The 21,477-nt window shown below is 46.4% G+C and overlaps 1 protein-coding gene across 1 annotated transcript in view; it reads right to left on the bottom strand.

Moving 5' to 3' along the window:
- Window positions 1-21,477, bottom strand: part of LOC149441805 (uncharacterized) — a 61,929-nt gene that overhangs the window by 2,122 nt on the left and 38,330 nt on the right. Inside the window, exon 5 of the mRNA XM_089656870.1 lies at window positions 1-6,402. This exon is cut by the window's left edge and continues 2,122 nt beyond it. Coding sequence (XP_089512996.1) covers window positions 6,274-6,402 — 129 coding nt within the window. The 3' untranslated portion in view covers window positions 1-6,273. The remainder of the gene's footprint in view (window positions 6,403-21,477) is intronic.

Genomic DNA, 21,477 nt, shown 5'->3' with positions numbered 1-21,477 from the left:
GGACACTCTTCCCACTGACCCCCCAATGTAAGGGACATTCTTTGAGTCCCCTTTACATCTGAACCCCCATCAGAGTCCCCCCTTACATCAGGGTCCCATTAGAGCCCCCATATGTCAGGGCCCCCATTAGAGTCTTTCCTCACATAAGTATCCCCATCAGAGTCCCCCCCTTACATCAGGGCTCTCTAAGAATCTCCATTACATCAGAGTCCCCTCCCCCCCTTTCCTCCCCTTTCATTAGGGTCCCCATCAGAGTTCCCCAATGTATTGTCCAGGTGCAGGCTGGGGGGGGAGGAGATGAAGTGGAGACCAAAGGCAGCCAATTGCTGACCTCAATCCTAATTCTGTGCACATTGAGGAGAGGTCATTGGCCCTAGCTATGGGGCAGATAAAATAGTTTTTTTTTTCAGGCCATAGGTCGGGGTAATCTATAAATCCTAATATATTATGGGGTAAGCCTTTATGACAGCCTGACCTCCGCTGTATTGTCATCACTGGAGCCACCATTGCCTGGCTGCTGCACACCCTCACCTTTCCAGACCATCACCACCACCAACATCACCACCATCATCACCACCACCACCACCATCTCAAATCGGTTTTCAAAAAGTGACAGTCAACCTAAATCCACCAACACCGAACTTTGTCATAAGCCGCCGAGGATCTGATAAAGTGCATACGCTGCTAATACTATGTTAATACTTTATTGTAGTTCACCTCATATAACAGGCGAAACTTCTGCTCCTTCCAGGTCACGGCTCATTTCGCATATTCTTTTCGGAAAAACGATCACCGAAAAGGGGAGGAGCCATGAAAATCGGCTGGTGCCATTGACCCACTAACAGAGCGAAAATCAGCTGATTATTGTTAGGTCCGAAGGCTAATGCAGCCCATACATGGTTTGAATTCTGAACGATTATTCCTCCGAAAATCAAAAACATTGTTCGCTCGGTAATCCGATGGTGCCATCAATGATTTTGAAAATCGGCCGACCGAGTCATAAAGTTCCCCCCATATAACAGGCGACACTTCTGTTCCTTCCAGGTCACGGCTCATGTGCAAATTCTTTTCGGAAAAACGATCGCACGATTTCACCATCATTGAGTCGAAAATCGGTCGTTTTTCACAAATTTTCCAACGTGCCCGAATACCGAAAAGGGGAGGAACCACGAAAATCAGCCGGTGCCATTGACTCACATTGGCTGATTATTCTTAGGTCTGATTTTCGAATTCAAAATCGGTCAAATTTCGACCCATGTATGGCCGGCGTTAATACATTAATAGGAAGGTGGCTTCTGGGATAAGATGTGTCCAGCACGTTTTCCTTTTACACACCAGATGTACCTTCACTTGCCAAAAAATTTTAGACCAACCTCAATATATCCTAAAAAGTGCACCATGACCCCACAGAGTGCGGTCCATCAACTCAACTGGAAAGGAATGGTGTCGTAGAGCTGTCAGTGAGTTGGTAGGCTAAAAATTACCCCCCCCCCCCATGAGGTAAGATGATGGGTAAAAGTTAGGATAAAGTTCTTAAAGAGTTGTAGATGATGAAGAAGCATGGAGCCCAAACCACTCGGGTAACTACCGTCCGATTTACAGTCATGTGACCATGCAAGATAGTGTTGAACCCCCATGGGTGTCCAACTGGTGGCCCTCCAGCTGTTGCTACAATTCCCATCATGCCTCTGCCTTTGGGAGTCATGCTTGTAACGGTCAGTCTTGCAATGCCTCATGGGACTTGTAGTTTGGCAACATCTGGAGGGCCCCCACTTTGACACCAGTGCGTGTAGGCCATCAACAAAAGAAGATGTTTGCATTTAGGGTATACCATTGGTTGGCCAACTAAAACGTTTGTAGTGCAAGATTATCAATAAACGTATACACCGAAAAGGAGGCGGATATTGCCATCAGGATTAGACACGGGCAGTTACGTTTAGTTCCAAATCGAAATTCGGAGCAATTTTCAGTGATTTGGAGATATGGATGTATCCGAATGACAATATTTAATATAACGAATTTAAACGAATCTGTAATAACGAAACTAAATTTGAATCAATTTGAATTCAAAGACACGTTCGAAAACAAATTTGAAAACAAGAATAGAATAAAATAGAACAGAAATGAAAGAAACAGGAAAGAACAGAACAGAATAAAGGAACAAAAGAACAGAATAGAAAAGAGAAAAAGGAGAACAGAATAGAAAAGAGAAAAAGGAGAACAGAATAGAAAAGAGAAAAAGGAGAACAGAATAGAAAAGAGAAAAAGGAGAACAGAATAGAAAAGAGAAAAAGGAGAACAGAATAGAAAAGAGAAAAGGAGAACAGAATAGAAAATAAAAGAATAGACCAGAATACAGTACAAAAATAATAGCATAAAACAGAATAAAATAGAATAGAAAATAAAAGGAATAGAAAATAATAGAATCCATTAGAATAGGGTAGAAAAGATTAGAATCAAAAATCAAAGAATAGAATAGAAAAGAATAGAATCAATTATAATTCTCAGTAAGAGCTGTGAGAATGTGGAATAGACTCCCTCCAGAGTTGGTTGTGGCCGGCTCAGTGGGTTGCTGTAGGAAAGTCCTGGATTCTTTCTTGGATACACAGAATATAACTGGATATAACATTTATAGGGAAAGTAGATCCAGGGAATATCCGATTGCCTCTCGGGGGGATCAGGAAGGAATTGTTTCCCCTGCAGGAGCAAATTGGATCGTGCTTTGCTGGGTTTATTGCCTTCCTCTGGATCAACTGTGGGTGGAGGATTATAACTTTTTTTTTAATGGTTGAATTGGATGGACTTCTGTCTTTTTTCGGCCAGACTAACTATATAAGACTCTGTAAGAATAGAATAGAAAATCGAAGAATAGAATAGAAAAGAATGGAATCAATTAGAATAGGCAGGCAGGTGGTGCCCTGGTTGGGATTCAAACCGACGACCCAGGCGGAAGTGCTTTCTTCTTTTGGTGTACGATTATCAATCAACAAGAGAGGCAAAAGGAAGAGGCCAGCGGTCCCCAAAAGCCCGCCCTACAAACATCGTACTTACCCAGCAGGGGCGGACTGACAACTCATGGGGCCCCCAGGCAATAGGGGATCATGGGGCCCCTGCGTCCTTGCCCAAACTCAAAAAAGCCTATGAAAAAAGGTACCAGGGAAAAAAGGACCATGGGGCCCCCTACTGACCCCGGGCCCTCGGGCAGTGCCCGAATTTCCAAATGGTCAGTCTGCCCCTGTTACCCAGTTAATGGCGCTGCCCTATGTGTCAAGGATTCAAAACGGATTTTATGACCGTCAGATAAATGAAAATCACCCAACGACTTCTCAAGGGAATTGCCCGATGAAAGTTTTTCTGAAGTTGTCAACAATAATTCACACGTCAATTGTGCAAAATTATTCACAAACTTTGGCAGAACACGATCATCTAGCAATCGCTAAAGACCGCAAACCGAGTGCAGGCCTCCAAACTATGGCCTTCCAGCTGCTGAGGAACTGCAAAAGGTCCACCATGCCTCGGAGTCATGCCTTTGGATGTCAGTCTTGCAGTGCCTCATGGGTCATGCAGTTTCTCAACAGCTGGAGGGCCGCAGTTTTGAGGCCGCAAGACTTAGTAGTTTTGGGCAAGTGTTCCTTCAGCCTACCGGGGCCAGTTTGGGCATAAACCGCAGGACATTTGACAGACCAGGGACCAAACCAGATCCAAAAAACCTGTAAACTAAGGAGAAACTAAGACTGAGGAATGTATATTAGAGGTTCCACTGTATTAAAATAAAAGGACTGAAGGGACTGATGTAAGAACAGTACAGAGATGATGTAAATCAAAGCAGCGAGCTTGTATTGCACATAGAATATTGCTACACTTGGACCTTTGGAAATGTGCTGAATAAGCAGGAATAATTCTCCAGATAGCTTGACAAAGATAATACGGAGACATCTGGTCTAAAAATATATATATATTTTTTTTATGGAGAACTTCAAAATTGTGGTGGCCTAGAGCCTAGGTGAGCAACCTGTGGATCAAGACCCCAAATGGAACATGGCAAATTTGTGGTGGCCCAGAGCCTAGGTTACCAACCTGTAGGTCGAGAGCCCAAATGGAACATGGCCAACTTGTGGTGGCCTAAAGTCTAGGTGACCGACCTGTAGGTCGAGAGCCCAATTAAAACATGGCCAACTTGTGGTGGCCTAAAGCCTAGGTGACCGACCTATGGGTCGAGACCTCAAATAGAACATGGCAAACTTGTGGTGGCTCAGAGCCTAGGTGACCAACCTGTGGGTCAAGACCCCAAATGGAACATGGCAAACCTTTGGTGGCCTAGAGCCTAGGTGACCAACCTGTGGGTCAAGACCCCAAATGGAACATGGCAAACTCATGGTGGCCTAGAGCCTAGGTGATCAACCTGTGGGTCAAGACCCCAATGGAGTTTCCAAAATAAAGTTTAATTGCTACAACACTTGGACCTTTGGAAATTTGCTGAATAAGCAGGAATAATTCTCCAGATAGCCTGGCAAAGATTATACCGAGACATCTGGTCTAAAAATATATATTTTTTTATTTTTTAATGGAGAATTTCAAACTTGTGGTGGCCTAGAGCTTAGATGACCAACCTGTGGGTCAAAAGCCCAACTGGAACATGGCAAACTTGTGGTGGCCCAGAGCCTAGGTGACCAACCTGTGGGTTGAGACCCCAAATGGAACATGGCAAACTTGTGGTGGCCCAGAGCCTAGGTGACCAACCTGTGGGTCAAAAGCCCAACTGGAACATGGCAAATTTGTGGTGGCCCAGAGCCTAGGTGACCAACCTGTGGGTTGAGACCCCAAATGGAACATGGCAAACTTGTGGTGGCCCAGAGCCTAGGTGACCAACCTGTGGGTCAAGACCCCAAATGGATCATGGCAAACTTGTGGTGGCCCAGAGCCTAGGTTATCAACCTGTGGGTCAAGACCCCAAATGAGTTTCCAAAATAAAGTTTCAGTGCCTCTATATTACTTGAAATAACCCTGTAGACCTATGATGAACATATTTTAGGGTCTCAATAAACATTTTAAGTGTCAAAAAAGGTACCCTGACATTTGGAATCACAACATAAAATTTGACCAGTTTGGCCTAGAAAACATGAGTTCTAGTCAGACTATGTTTCTGCTCCTCTTAACCATGGCAAGAATCTGAGTGAATGAAGATTACATTTCTGGATGGAGCCTTAAGAATAAAAAAAAAGACAATATGTGGTCTGCTGGGTCCACATTTCAGGGGCCCCTCCACAACCTGAACATATCCCTGCACATTCTTGCTGTTGTAGGACGTGGGTAAAGTCACCTCTAGTCCAGCAGGTCAGAGAAGGGTGCAGTATTCGCATCAACACCATCCTCGGTCCTGCCTTGTGACCTCTCTTCAACAAATCTATAATGGGGTGTACCACAGCAGGAGCCAGAAGTTGACTTTGGTTTTGAGTTGTGCTCCAAGATAGTTTAGACCCGGTAACCCTGTTGCGCCAGTATCTACCCCAAAAATGGGGAAACCTCACAGACCATTTCCACAGTTAAGAACATGGTCAGAATATCCTTAAACAAGTGGCAACACTACATTATCAAGGACACTTCTCTAGTATATGATTATGCCACGAAGCACACAGATGCTAGATCTGACATTGGCCGAACCACATCCAACAGGAGAATGGAGAGATCTTCCTGGCTTTACTGTACATCCATCAGCAAAGCACATTTTTAAGAGAGTTAATTGCAACAATTCATTTCTTAAAATGCCAACATTAGACACTTCTTTGGGCTGAACACGTAGATATCCACATTGCTCCTACGATGGACGGGAGCTTTGCTTTTCTTCTCAAGACCGTGGTCCATCTTCAATATCCTGTTACGCCTCTTAAATATTTTTGGATTTATTTACTTCATGTCCTTCAAAACTTACTTCGTAATAAAGAACTGACATATCTTTATTTCGTGTCCAAACTACGAAAACTATCATGAGCTAGGCTTCCTTCGAGTCCTCCTACACTAATCAAGACTTAAAGCTTCTGCTAGCAAATGCCACCACTTGTCTTCAAAGTCCACCTCTCATACTTCTCCTTTTCAAGTCCTCCTGATGACGGTACATCCAGGGTGTCAGTGCTGGTAGTAGATTAAACAGCGAAAGAAAGAATAACTTGAGAAGGAGCGCTATTGCTTTTTTTGTTTTTTTTTAGTGAGACTTTGAGCTGCAGAAGGCTGATTGGTCTAAGATGAAGGTCCTGAGATTAATCCACAAGGCTTCTTTTAGTAGGCACAAGATGGTTCTTCAACAGGTACTATTGGGCTAATAGGCTTTATGGTGCTAAGGGAACGGAAGGCAAACATCGCTGGGTCGTAGACGTAATGTGGAGGCTGGCGACCTCCACCGATACTCTACAGGGAAAGAAAAAGAAAAATTGTTTAAAAAGTGAAATAGACGTTTACGTGTAAAAATAGCTAGATAACAAAGAGACATGACCTGATCCTTACAGTACAATATATATATATAAAATACACAATGAAGTGGTTATAATAAATAATAATAATACGTTTTCTTTTACATAGCGCCTTAGCACAGGTAACGTCTCAAAGAGCTTTATACAAGAAATACATAGGATACAATAAAAAGTGACGATTACATGAAAGCTTGAAAAATGTCTTTATATTCGATTGGAGTTTAGAGAAGATGACTCTCTGACAAAGGCGGACTGACCATTTGGAAACTCGGGCACTGCCCGAGGGCCCGGGGTCAGTAGGGGGCCCCATGAGATGCCCCTGGTACCTTTTTCATAGGCTTTTTTGAGTTTGGGCAAGGACACAGGGGCCCCATGATCCCCTATTCCCCGGGGGCCCCATGAGTTGTCAGTCCGCCCCTGCTCGCTAATGTTCCTTGGAAGAGAATTCCAGAGTTTTGGAGCATAGCAGGAGAAGGCTCCGTCTCCCATCCAGTGTAGGCGAGTAGGTTGGACACCCAGAAGACCAGAATTTGAGGAGCGGAGGTTACCGGGCTGGGAGTAAGTTGATAAAAGTTCCGAGAATTAACGGGTGCCAAGACATGGAGAACCTTGTAGGAGAGCAAGAGGATCTTAACGTCAATAAAAAAACCTGATGGGTAACCAGTGCAAGGACTCCAGGATAGGGGTAATATGTTCACTTGTACCAAGACCTAGTCAGGATTCTGGCTTCAGAATTTTGTACATATTGAATTCGATTAATAGTGGATTTAGGTACACCAAGGAGTAGAACATTTCATGTGGTCAATCATAAATGCTCACATTGGACTATAAGTTATGGAACTTTAAAAGTAGACTTTAAAGCCGACTTCCTCAATATAAAAAATGACCCTTGCCATGAGGCTCTCCTTGCACTGCAGGGGTTAAAGGGGAACAGGGAAAAAAACGTATCTCATCCATTGTTCTTCAGGCAGCCAGGGTTCATTCCCTCTCTCAGATGTTCTGGGTTGTTGGTGGGTCCTCACTTACAATGTAGTATTGCTGGCTGTGCATTGTATGTGATGATGTCAGAACATGTGTGACCGGCAACCCAGCTTCAGCCAATGGGCCAATGTTACTATGTATATACCATACCTGTAGGATCCCTCTATAACAGGGGTCTCCAAGGTTTCTAAGCAAAGGGACACTGTCCTTCAGGCTTTGGGGGGGACCGAACTGTGGCCAGTGGGACTAGAAAATGCCCCACATTTTCAGTGTCCCATTGATGGTGTCAGTAGGGGAATTGGTGTCCCATCATTGGTGTAAGTTGGTGAAATAGTGCTAAAGACAAGCAAAGGGCCACATCCGAACCCGGGAGCAGCAGTTTGGAGTCCACTGCTCTAGAATAATCTTTCTCAACCTTTCCAACACAGAAGAACCCTTGAAAAAAAAAACCATTCTGGTCTCAGGGAACCCCTACTAAAAATGACTATATCTACAACTCATGATACATTAGTGTTGTGGTCAGTGGGAAGAATGCTCCTTACACTTGTGGTCATTGGGAAGAATTACCCCCTTACAGATTGCTAAAAAGATCAATGGTGTCAGAGGAAACTTATCTGAGAGGCAGAAATTGCTCATTGTTAAAGGAACCCCTAGCAACTTCTGGAGGAACCCTGGTCTAGGAACCCCTAGCAACTTCTGGAGGAACCCTGGTCTAGGAACCCCTAGCAACTTCTGGAGGAACCCTGGTCTAGGAACCCCTAGCAACTTCTGGATGAACCCTGGTCTAGGAACCCCTAGCAACTTCTGGATGAACCCTGGTCTAGAAACTGGAAGTCACTGAAGAAGACACTGCTACTACATCACTACTCCAGTGACCTCCACTAGCTTCCGGGTCCAGTGCTGAGTGATTACCCTTCTGCGTCGTGAACACAGGAGATCGGCTGCTCGACACGGGCATCATTCAGAGATCGTGTTGCATTTTTCAATGAATGCCGTTCTCTGATTGATTGGTTGAGGTGGAGAATGTGATGTCACTGCCCTGCCTCTCCACCTCATCCAAAGAATGCGTTGTATACACTGAATGAAAAGATGATCGGTACAGGACTTGGAAGCTATCGGTGATTACTGTAGTAACGGTTTCGTAGTGGTGTCTACCACAGTGATATCCAGCTTCTAGAGGGATCCCATAGGTATGGTATGGTCCAAGCTGGGCCAATGTAACTAAATAAAAATATCCATATTACCATACCTGGAATTCCAAACACTTAACTCTTGCAGTGTAGGGGTAGCCCCCACTACAGGGGTCATTCACTATTTTCCCTGGAGCATTGCCCATGGGGGTCAAGGCAACAGGTTCACTTTAATGCAGACCTCCTGATACTTTCTATTCAGCTGCTAGAAGTGAAAAAGAAGCCCAATATTACCACAGTCATAGCATACACAGGGCTATGGACTCCCCTATGGCAGAGCTAATGACATGAACTGATATGGTCATCCCTACTGGGGAAAAAAACATTTGTGTAAGATTTTTTGGCCTTACCGAAAATTGAGCCTCAAGTTTACCAAAGTTTGCCAGTTATCTGAAGAGTACGGCAAACCTGGTATGTACTCATTGGCCTATTACCCAGCTCTCTATGCGGTATGAAGTTAGTTCTTTTTTTCACATATGAAGCAATTTATAATTAATTCTTCTGGACCTTTACCTTCAGATCCCCATCAATAGATCTACCCCTTCCCTCCATTATTGGCCTGTTATACAACACACCATTGCCAGTTGTTATAATCAGCACTTTGTTAAGGTGGGGGGGGGGGAATCATAGAAAAATGTTCAACATTGCTCAAAAGGAAACTAATCTATTTTTACAATGGTGAGGTCAGTGTAGGAGGAGAGCATTGTGTGACTTCTAAGAAGGCCAGCCAGAGTCCAAGACAAAAAAATAACTGCCACCGAGGAAAAGACCATTGTCTGGAGACCACAGAAGAATGATCATTTCACAATAAACAGTCATCTTCAGGTTTTCCTTATAAAAAAGGAAGCTGAAAATTCTTTGGCACAAAAAATGTGTTATGTAACTTTTCTGTAATACTAAAAACTTAATTCATTATGGGTATTAATTTTTAGGATACATCCATTCACTAGAGAGCGGTGACATCACTGAGAATGCAGCCTATCCATTCACTAGAGAGCGATGACATCACTGATAACGCAGCCTATCCATTCACTAGAGAGCGGTGACATCATTGAGAATGCAGCCTATCCATTCACTAGAGAGCGGTGACATCACTGAGAATGCAGCCTATCCATTCACTAGAGAGCGGTAACATCACTGAGAGTGCAGCCTATCCATTCACTAGAGAGCGATGACATCATTGAGAATGCAGCCTATCCATTCACTAGAGAGCGGCGACATCACTGAGAACGCAGCCTATCCATTCACTAGAGAGCGGTGACATCATTGAGAATGAAGCCTATCCATTCACTAGAGAGCGGTGACATCATTGAGAATGCAACCTATCCATTCACTAGAGAGCGATGACATCACTGAGAATGCAGCTTATCCATTCACTAGAGAGCTGTGACATCACTGAGAATGCAGCCTATCCGTTCACTGGAAAGCGGTGACATCACTGAGAATGCAGCCTATCCGTTCACTAGAGAGCGGTGACATCACTGAGAATGCAGCTTATCCATTCATTAGAGAGCGGTGACATCACTGAGAATGCAGCCTATCCATTCACTGGAGAGCGATGACATCACTGAGAATGCAACCTATCCATTCACTAGAGAGCGGTGACATCACTGAGAATGCAGCCTATCCAATCACTAGAGAGCGGTGACATCACTGAGAATGTAGCCTATCCGTTCACTAGAGAGCGGTGACATCACCGAGAATGCAACCCATCCATTCACTAGAGAGCGGTGACATCACCAAGAATGCAGCCTATCCATTCACTAGAGAGCGGTGACATCACCGAGAATGCAGCCTATCCATTCACTAGAGAGCGGTGACATCACCGAGAGTGCAGCCTATCCATTCACTAGAGAGCGGTGACATCACCGAGAATGCAGCCTATCCATTCACTAGAGAGCGGTGACATCACTGAGAGTGCAGCCTATCCATTCACTAGAGAGCGGTGACATCACCGAGAATGCAACCCATCCATTCACTAGAGAGCGGTGACATCACCGAGAATGCAGCCTATCCATTCACTAGAGAGCGGTGACATCACCGAGAATGCAACCCATCCATTCACTAGAGAGCGGTGACATCACTGAGAATGCAGCCTATCCATTCACTAGAGGCAAATTATTCGGTTTGCACACATGCTCCAGTAAATCGCTCCCACAAGACGTTCCATCTTTACCAATGCAGGAAAATCTTCTCTGCTCACTGTGTGGTTTCAATTATACGTATTTACTTTGAGTTGGATTAGCTGTATATATATCATGGGAAGAACCCATAAACAGACAACGACACGGACAAACACGCAGAATGGAAATGCGGGATGACTGGAATGCTTCCTAACATACGGTATGCACTGAACTTGAGCACCCAGCAACAGTCATTTACCAGATTTATGAGTTCCAGCCTGAAGTCTGACTGGTTGTCTGATTGCTGAGACTGCCAAGCAGCTGGTATTTTCAGGTGGAGGTCAGCAATAGAAGGTCCCATACTTTCCTTTGCAAAACTGGAATTTAATTTTAAAGAATCTGCAGGGTCGTGTGTTCCCCACACTTTTTGTCTGCAAGGCTTGACATTTTTGGTGGGGCTCTCCTGGAACTTGGTGTTCCGGGCTTCCTGTATTGGCATCTACCTGCCGGTCACTCTGAGGGAGGCTCCAGAGTTCCGTGTCAGGGGTGTGGTGCAGGAAGTCCTGCCTGTTTTGTCAACTGGTCAACTCCTGATGGGTTTGTTATCAATAGGTTGGACCAGGATTTCACAAAACATGTGAGACCTGTTCTAGAGGTGTCCATCAACCTACCCATTTTTGGAGAGAAGGTTCATTGATTACCCCTCCCCTCTGTGAGAGGAAGGTCTCAGAGCCCTTTCTTATACTGGGAAAAGGGAGGTTGTGCACCTGGCTGTAGGCCTTAGGACTGGATCCCAGGACTAGAAGGTGTTGCCCCTCTGATTGCAGGTCTTGTGCCTTTTCTCCACTGCAGAAGGTGCTCAACTGCAGCAGAATTGCAAGGGGGAGGAAGTCAGGAGGAACATATTTCTCTGTGGTTTCCTGGGTCACTGGGAAACTAATCCAGTTGCATGGTACATCCCCTATGTGACTCTGGTGGCCATCTTGGGTCAGGCAGAGTCTTTTTAGGGCCCTGGCTTGGCATGCATTTTGCCAGTGGACAGTGTAGGGACAGGTCTCCCATCTGTCAGGGAAAATGAATAGTAGTAGAGAAAGGTTCCATATGAGTAGGGACAAGATAGGGACATGCTATCCTTCCAGGAAACCTCCAATTTGGACACAGACTGGCCAGAACGCATTCACCCTCAGGGTCAGGCTCTGAGATCTGCTCCGCTCCCCAATCCTGTTAACAACTGTGAGTGTTCCCAGTTGGGCGATTTCCCGCTGGACGGTTTGTTTCATTGATCCTTACTTTCAATACAAGTTCTGTTTATTGCAACCAAACCCTGTGTAATCACTGCCACTGCACCACGCCGTACTCAACCATAGGCTGTCCCTGGAGGACACGCTAGCTTTATTTTCATCACTGGAGTGGAGGAAGACGAGAACCTCCAGTTTTGTGGAGCTAATATGCTACAGAAGATGTTCTCTTCCGAGACCCACCCAGCAACTTCTAGCCTGAGGAGCTGTTGGAGCTCAACCATTGAGTTATGGGGTATTCCATCCTCTCTTGTCCTACCACCCATCATGTTCATGACGGAATAGTAAATCTGCATTCGATCTGGACCTGCACTTCTTCACCTATAGAACGTGTAGGGAGTCCTCCTTATCCTCATAAAAAAACTTTCAAGGTGGAGGCACCAAGCATTCATAAACTCAGAGAGACACTGTTTTCAACTCAGTGGAAGCTTGGCATCCCCTGTTCATTGGGTGTAAAAGATGCTGGTAAAGGGGTATCTCATAAACCCCCAAAAAACAGGGTTACCTACATACCTACCATGTACTGTATATCTAAAGCCAAAGGTATATTTGTTTTGAATGGAGTAGAGAAAGGGACCCTCCAAAATTTTTTTCCCCCCTTTGTCCAATTGGGAAGATTCCACTTCCAGTCCCGGAGACACAAGAGCAAATGGTTGGAAATCACGTCAATGTGGTGGAAATGCTTTCTGTACTGACAACACTCTGAAAAGGGTCTCCTTTATTATTTCCCCTTCACTCCTGTTCTGGTGGTAACCCGAAATTTTGGATTCCCCATCATTTTCTGTACCACTGACTCTCTCCAGCAGGGACACGAACAGCAATAAAACCCCTAAATTAAGAGTTAATATAAGGGGGAACTCAACTCTGCATTGGAGGGGTCAACCTGTTGACTGATCTGCCTGCATTGTGCAATTGAGGCAGGGCCAGGGGCGGACTGACAACTCATGGGGCCCCCGGGCAATAGGAAATCATGGGGCCCCTGTGTCTTCACCCACACTCAAACCACACCCAAAAAAGCCTATGAAAGGCACCAGGGGCATCTCATAGGGCCCCCTACTGACCCCGGGCCTTCAGGCAGTGCCCGACTGGCTAAATGGTCAGCCCGCCCCTGGGCAGGGCCGTGGATAAGGGGGTACCACCAGTGCTTCTGTACAGGGCCGAGGCCTGCAGGGGGGCACAGACAGCTGGGTGTGGGCAGGGAGGGTGATCGTCACGGCGAGGAGGTAGGGGCAATTACTGGAACCGATCCCTTTTATGGCTCTCACTGCAGCAGCTGAAAGCTGGCTTCTTCTCTTCTTCCTCCTGCTGGCTTTCAGCTGCTGCAGAGAGAGCCTTACAGGGGATCGGTTCCAGCAATTGCCCCCCGGTGCACCCATCACCCTCCCTGTGCACCATACATTTCCCCCTGCTACCCAGACCTCTCTGTGTGCCCCCACCCCTTCAGTGCTTCCGGCTTCCCTCCTCTCCTTCCCACTGGCAGCTGCAAGCACGCAATTGGATCCTTCAGGATGGAGAGTGGGGGGGGGAGGGTCCACCAAATATGTTGCTTTTAACAGCCCCTTCCTTTCCTGAATGAACATAATGAGTTATCAGTACTGATCACTCACCGTGTTCATTCATAACTGAAGCATAGTAAACTGTGTAAATTTAGAGAGGGGCCCCATCAGGTTGGCTGTATGGAGCCCCGTGGTTTCTAACAGCAGCCCTGCATTGAGGTTCACCCTTTCAAATGGAATTGGTCGCTTGCTTTAATGACGTTTAGCAAGCCGCCAGGTTGGTTCCATTCCTCTGATGGACCTTTGTTGTGTCTAGTTTAATTAGTTCCAGCTTTAAATCTACTATTTAAAAACCCAGCAGAAGTTCTAACCCCTTACTGCTCCACCCCACCGAAAAAAAAAAACGTTTGGCTTTAAATACAGTTCAAACGAGTCTTCAGAAAGCCAAATCTAGAATCCTGTAGAATGTTGGGTGTCGTGGACCTTTCCCTGCATCTGTGCTCCATCCAAGCCATTGATCTGCTCTCCAATGCAACGTTCCCGGCCACAGCTGTAAGCAGACTACAAGGAGAGGTTTTTTTTCTTCTTCTTGACAAACTGAGGACAATTCTCCCCCGCGTCGTTTTTGAAGTCTGTGCCACGGGACTGGCTTGGCAGCCCAACAATAGAACCTCCATTCTGTGAAAATGCCGGGTGCCAGAACACTTGTGTTTGAAGTGTAAAGAATAAACCTGTAATTGAAAGCCAAGCAGCGCCCCGGGAAACGACCTTCAGCCGCACGGGAGGCCAGGCGCTGGATCTCTAGATTACTGGAAGGGATATCCATGATGTCAGCTCTCCTCCTCCTCCGTCCTACTAAATCCCAACTGTAATGGAGCCTTACTCACGTCCTGTTCTTCAGCCTAAAGGCCATGCCACATGAGCAGCCCTGACCATGGTGACAACTTGCCAGTGATCAGACCTAAGAGGCCATTTACCTATTTCTATGGAATCTCTCGTCCACTAGCTGGGCCTGCAAGTGGTCTCTCCCTCCCGCCCCCTAGCTAGCGGGTCACATTTGGCAGCGTTCTGGACCAGTGAAGGTTCCATTTCATAGAGGGAAGTGAAAGGCTCTACTGGGTTTGGGCTTGGCCCAGGGGCGGACTGACAACTCATGGGGCCCCCAGGCAATAGGGGATCATGCGGCCCCTGTGTCCTTGCCCAAACTCAAAAAAGCCTATGAAAAAGGAACCAAGGGCATCTCATGGGGCCCCCTACTGACCCCAGGGCCTCGGGTAGTTTCTAAATGGTCGGTCCGCCCGTGGCTTGGCCATCACCCAATTTTCATTTCAGGCTGAAAACGGCACACTGTGGGCTTCTCACAATGTGCATTAGAAGCCGCAGCACGTCAGATACAGCCCCTCCTCATTTCCTGGCTGGAGAATGTCCTACATCAACTAGCCCTTTCCTCCCCAGCCGGGCCGGCCCTTCCCTTTTCATTTATTGGATTTCAGTTCTGTCATACATGTTGGCTCACATATGGGTGTTGGCCTGCATGTAAATAAAACCTGCCTAGGAACGGCCACTGTGACATCTACTCAAACATTTCTATATTTGCATATCTGCCATTGAGAGAAGTACTGAGGCAGGGTGCTCTGATGTTTTCAGGAACCTATGTACAGCACCCCGCTGGCCCCTCCCACCTGCCATGATCCGCCTGCATTTCATAGAGAAGCAAAGAGACCTAGTGCTGACATCACTGGGCCTAAACTATGGAACGTAATGAAAACAAAGATTTTATGTAGGCATCATGCAAGCTTACAAAGTTTTTTTTTGTCCTACAGGAGGTTGCAGCCTCAAAAACACAGTACTGTATGTTAACGCGCGCTCCCGCATCTGGCGGTAGTGCGTTCCATTTGCATAAAGGAGCTTTTCAGTATTTTTTATGCTCAAAAGCTCGTCTCCAAAACGCAAGTGATGCCTTTTTTTTCCTGCCTATACCTCCCTGTAACGGAACTGACCCAGACTGTGCTTGGGTACTTCCGCTAGAATACCTCTTCCCCGTCCGAACACCGACCACTGACACCACAGCCGACCATACAAGACTAGAGGAGACCAGACTTGACGTAAACCAGAAAGTAGACTAGTTTATTTGAACACAGATACAAGATATATACACTCAGGGGACAATCCCCCCTCCTGCATAATGACACAGGGCGGGGCAATCTACATCTAGTAACAAGAGACACACAGGTATTCAAACTTCACTCCAGCAGACAGTCCCATCAGGAGGGAGGGCTGCTGGAGACCCCCCCCCCCCCAATAAGCTAATACACATAAACACATACATCCCATAATAGTTTGCTCCCAAGCCAGACAAACAATAGAACAATGGGATGCAACCACATGGCATTAAACAATCAACAACCCCCCACCCCACCTATCTCCTAAGCATGTCTACACAGTCTGAGACAAAGCCCCCCCCCAATATTAGGACAGAGCACCCTGTACCCCTAACAGGCACAGGGTGACTTACACATAAGAGGGATATGGGGAGCGGAGACAGGGGTCTCCCCACCTCTCCAAAGTGAGCTGTGTTCCATGGGCCCCCCACCCAAAGTGACTCCCGTCACACTCCCCTTCCACAAAACTCCTGTAAATGCCTAGAGTACGCATGGACGCAGAGGCCAACATAGAGGGGAGTTTACAGGCAGAGAAAAAAAAAAGCTCAAATGCATGAAGAAGCAGCTCAGTGTGCATGAGGCCTGAGAGGTTTCATGGTTGATAAGGGAGCAGGGAGGAATCAAGGGAGGCAAAAATTAAGCCGATTCCAATTCAACTTTAACCACCTCCCGTCCGGCCATTATATATAAACGGCCTCCCCGTACCATGCCCCCTGGGAGTGCGCAGCACCGCGATTCGGTGCCCGCTGTGTCCTCCGGACACAGTGGAACACCGATCGTTGGACGGGACCTCTGTACGAGGTCCCGATCATGTGATCACTGTTTGGCCAATCAGTGATCACATGCAGAGTAGTAAGCAAGATGTCACTTCTGACATCATTGCTTACTACGTGTGAAATCTGTGAATGATCACAGAGATCACATGGTACAGGGCTATTCACAACAGCCTTGTACCATGTGGCAAGCTGTGACCAATCACAGCTCTCACAGTAGTTCTCAATGGCTGCAGGAATGCAGACAGAGAGAAGGAGAAATGGATTGCTTTTACAGCCTTTATGGGTGTAAAAGCAGTCAGTGTAAAAAAAAAAAAAATCTTCATCACCCCCCACAAGTAGTACAGTGTCACTATGGTTACACTGTACTGCTAGGGTGACAGTATGTAAAAAAATATATATATATATAAAAAAAATGTTTAAAAATTATCATTTTTTGTTATAAACTAATTTAAGTTATTTTTTTTACTAAAAATATAACAGAATAAATTTTGGCCAAGATTTATGATAAAATGCTATTTATTTGCAAAATTTTATAAGAAAAACACTTTTTTTCAAAATTTTTGGACGTTTTAATTTACATAGCAAAAAAAATAAAAATCGCAGCGGGGAATAAATACCACCAAAATAAAGCTTTATCTGTCTCAAAAAACTGCTAAAAAATTCATGTGGGTACAGTGTTGCATGACCACGCAATTGTCATTCAAAGTGTGATAGCGCTGAAAGCTGAAAATTGGCCTGGGGGCAGGAAGGGGGGGGGGGGAATGTGTCCGAACTGGAAGGGGGGGAAAGTTTCCAGACTGGAAGGGGGGGGGGAAAGTGTCCGGACTGGAAGGGGGGGGGAAAGTGTCCGGACTGGAAGGGGGGGAAAGTGTCCGGACTGGAAGGGGGGGAAAGTGTCCGGACTGGAAGGGGGGGAAAGTGTCCGGACTGGAAGGGGGGGGGACAGTGTCCGGACTGGAAGGGGGGGGACGTGTCCGGACTGGAAGGGGGGGGAACGTGTCCGGACTGGAAGGGGGGGGAACGTGTCCGGACTGGAAGGGGGGGGGAACGTGTCCGGACTGGAAGGGGGGGGGGAACGTGTCCGGACTGGAAGGGGGGGGGAACGTGTCCGGACTGGAAGGGGGGGGGAACGTGTCCGGACTGGAAGGGGGGGGGAACGTGTCCGGACTGGAAGGGGGGGGAACGTGTCCGGACTAGAAGGGGGGGGGAACGTGTCCGGACTGGAAGGGGGGGGAACGTGTCCGGACTGGAAGGGGGGGGAAAGTGTCCGGACCGGAAGGGGGGGAAAGTGTCCGGACCGGAACGGGGGGAAAGTGTCCGGACCGGAACGGGGGGAAAGTGCCCGGACCGGAACGGGGGGAAAGTGTCCGGACCGGAACGGGGGGAAAGTGTCCGGACCGGAACGGGGGGAAAGTGTCCGGACCGGAACGGGGGGAAAGTGTCCGGATCGGAAGTGGTTAATATAAATTAGTTACAGATCCTGACAAGTCAAATTAAGAACATACTAAAAAAGAAAAAAAAAATCATAAACCAGGACTTAACTTCAGGGAAAAAAGTCGAACTCGAACTTTTAGAAAACAGAAACAATTCAGTGCATATTCCCTTTAATTCCTCCGATTCCCTGTAAGGAATCATTAGGTGACAGAATGATGTAACCTGGATGGAGGTGATCATGTGAGCAGAGCGGCACCCTCTCGATGGGTTCCCCAGGGATGAGCTTGTTTACAGGTCTGAGGTGGCAATGCGTTTCCTGGCTGGGGACTGTAGGCAGGGAGAAGAGTAATGAGGGAAAATATCACAATCACTTGTTATATGGAGGGGGGGGGGTCACAAGAGCAAGACTTTCTTCCCCAGAGACGAGACTTGGATGTCAGATGGCTGATCAACAGATTACGTGGAGCAAATTTATGGAGCTGCGTTTCCCCGAGGTGCTGCCCTAGGAACTCTTCAATAAAATCACCTTAAAGAGACCATGTGCTAGAAAATGGTTTATGGATACAATTTTGTCTTTACGCAGAGAACACAGAAGGCGAGAGGAGTCGGGACAATCGTACAAGGCTGAAGGGAAGGCCGGAGGTGGACTTTAGGTGGCGTTAATATAAAGGCTCAAAACCAAAGGGTCTTGGAAAGAAACCAATTTCTTATGAGTCTGAGCTCAGCGATGTTCTGTGCTTTCCCTTTTGGAGGGGGTTGGCCGGAATGTGTGCCCATTTCCAAGGTCAGGTAATAATGGTGGATGAGAAGACCTGGCTTGTATATCAGGCCCCACATTGGACACCAAAAAAAGATCTGGCTCACAATCAGTGTTTTTTCCACAGGTGTTTAGTAGGGTTGAGGTCAGGGCTCTGGGCAGGATGAGCGAGTTCCTTCACACCAAACTGGTCATCCATGTCTTTGCAGAGGTGGCTTTGTACACAGGGGACAGTCATGAGGGAAGAGAAAAGGGTCTTCACCAAACAATCAAAGTTGGAAGAGCACATTTGTCTACAATGTCTTTGTATGATGTACCAATCCATGAAGGCTTTCATGCTTTAGGTCATGGTATGTCCAGTGGTGTATCTAGGTTGGTGCTGCCCTAGGCAACACAAAAATCGTCCACCCCAACCTTTCCTGCAGAGACAGCCTGACAACGACCAACAGACCAACAGGTCCCCCCCCCCCCACATTGTGGAGAGAGCATAACACCGACCAACAACCCCCCAAAGGAGAGCACCTGACACTGACCAACACCCCCCCCCCACACACACACACACACACACCGCAGAGAGAGCATAACACCAACCAGCAACCCACAACCCCAAAGGAGAGAGCCTTACACCAACCAACACCACCTTCCCCCCCCAGCGAGAGCATTCCACTACACCTGCCGCCACCCCCTTCCCATCCCTGGAAAGAGAGAGAAAGAAACTCATCTTTGCAGCTCTGGTCATCCTCGGGAATGAGAGTCAGGCTCTGAATACACCATAAAGCAGCCTGCAGGCTGTCATGGATCCCACCTGATCCCCATGAAGCATGTGTTCCTTATTCCAGGGGGGGGGGGGCAACGGTGCCCCCCTGAAAAATGTCGCCCTAGTCAAATGCCTTGTTTGCCTTGTGGTACATACACCCCTGCGTATATCTAATAGTGGTTTGTCACCTTCAACTGAACCTCTTCTGTAATGTTGAAGAGGTTTCATGGCTTGTTCAAGCTACTGTTTCAATTCCACTGAGTATTAGGAAAACTGAAGGTTCTCATGTATCCAGGTCATGATATTGGTAGCTGGTCATATTCAGCTGGACATGGTCTGTAATATTGAAGACACTTCAAGGCTTGTCCAAGTCACTTCCTTAGTTCTAATGCATAACAACCAACTTTTTTGAGATGGGAACGAGGGACACCTATTAGCAAATGTATGTAGGCAAAGGACACAACCCCCCCTCTGTCACACCCCCTTCACGCCCTTTAAAGGTGAATTAGACCCAAAAAAAAAAAATTTGTTACAAGTGCTTTTTTTTTTACTACTATTTTTTTATTCTGGCTTTTGAAGTTTACAAATGTAACAATTTTGAATTTGAATGAAAGGATCAGCACTGTAGAATACTTTTTGAAAGATAAATAGTGTATTTTATATGCAATTATATAGATCAGACCAAAATGAGGGACAAATGAGGAGGAAAGAGGGACAGAAGGACTTTGTTCCAAATCAGGGACAGCCCCTCGAAATCAGGGACAGTTGGGAGGTTTGGGAAGTTTGCTAATGAGTTAGGAAAATTGAAGGTTCCCATACATCCAGGTCATGATACGGGGGTTAGACAAAAATATGGAAACCCTACATGATCTGCAGGTGTGCAATTGATGACATGTTTGGCGTTGAAAGTGATGGAACATTCTTTTGCTTCCGCTGTGTGATGAGACACCTAGCTAACAGGTGAGAAGCCTCACTTTCCTCGTGCGCTGCTAGTAATACAGAGTCATGTCAGAGGTTACTGAGCTTCAAAGAGGGCAAATTGTTGGTGCCGCTCAGCTGACGCCTCTGTGACTGAAGTCGGCAATTTATTTGCCGTGTTGCGAGGTTCCGTATCAAAGGTGATGGCGGCGTATACAGTTTCCGGGAAAACGTCGTCTGATAAGCATAAGCGCCACGGTCAGCTGACCGAAAGAGACAGAAGGACATTGTGCAGGATTGTGACACGGAAAAGAACAAAAAGTGACTGCAGAACTCAATCTCAGTCCCATGAACACTGAGATTGAGCTCTGCAGTCACTTTTGCAGCAGTTGTTTTCTTATTCTTGGTCACAATCCTGCGAAATGTCCCTTTGTCTCTTTCGGTCAGTTTACCATGTGGACCGCTTATCAGATGTCATTTTCCCGGAAACTGTATACGCCGCCATCACCTATGATACTGTAGCTTGCGACACGGCAAATAAATCGGCGACTTCAGTCACAGAGGCACCAGCTAAGCGGCACCAATTTGTCCTCTTTGAGGCTCAGTAAGCTCTGACATGACTCCATATTACTAGCAGTGAATGAGAAAAGTGAGGGTCCTCACCTGTTAGCTAGGTGTCTCATCACACAGCGGAAGCAAAAGAATGTTACATCACTTCTGCTTTCAATGCAAAACATGTTGGCACTTTCACACCTGCAAATCATGTAGTGTTTCCATATTCCAACCCCCTGTATATCGTGTCATAGTTGATCACATTCAAATGAACTTGTAATATTGAAGACGTTTCTTGGCTTGTCCTAGTCACTTCTCTGGTTCTAATGAGTGTTCGGGAAAACTGAAGGTTCTCGTGTGTCCAGGTCATGATATATCGTGCGGTAGTTGTTCACATTCAAATGGATATATTCTGTAAAGTTGAAGGCATTTGATAGCTTCTCCAAGCCACTTCTTTGAAACTAAAGTGGCTTCTTCGATATATCATGACCTGGAAATGTGAGACCCATTTATTTTCCCAACACTCATTAGAACCAAAGAAGTGGTCCACAAAACGTCTCCAACATTAC

The sequence above is a fragment of the Staurois parvus genome, unplaced genomic scaffold (assembly GCF_062004578.1).
Source record: "Staurois parvus isolate SC_StPar_1 unplaced genomic scaffold, SC_StPar_1.0 ptg000945l, whole genome shotgun sequence".
NCBI lineage: Eukaryota > Metazoa > Chordata > Amphibia > Anura > Ranidae > Staurois > Staurois parvus.
Note: the sequence above shows the minus strand (reverse complement) of the source record. Positions and strands in the feature narration are given on the sequence as shown.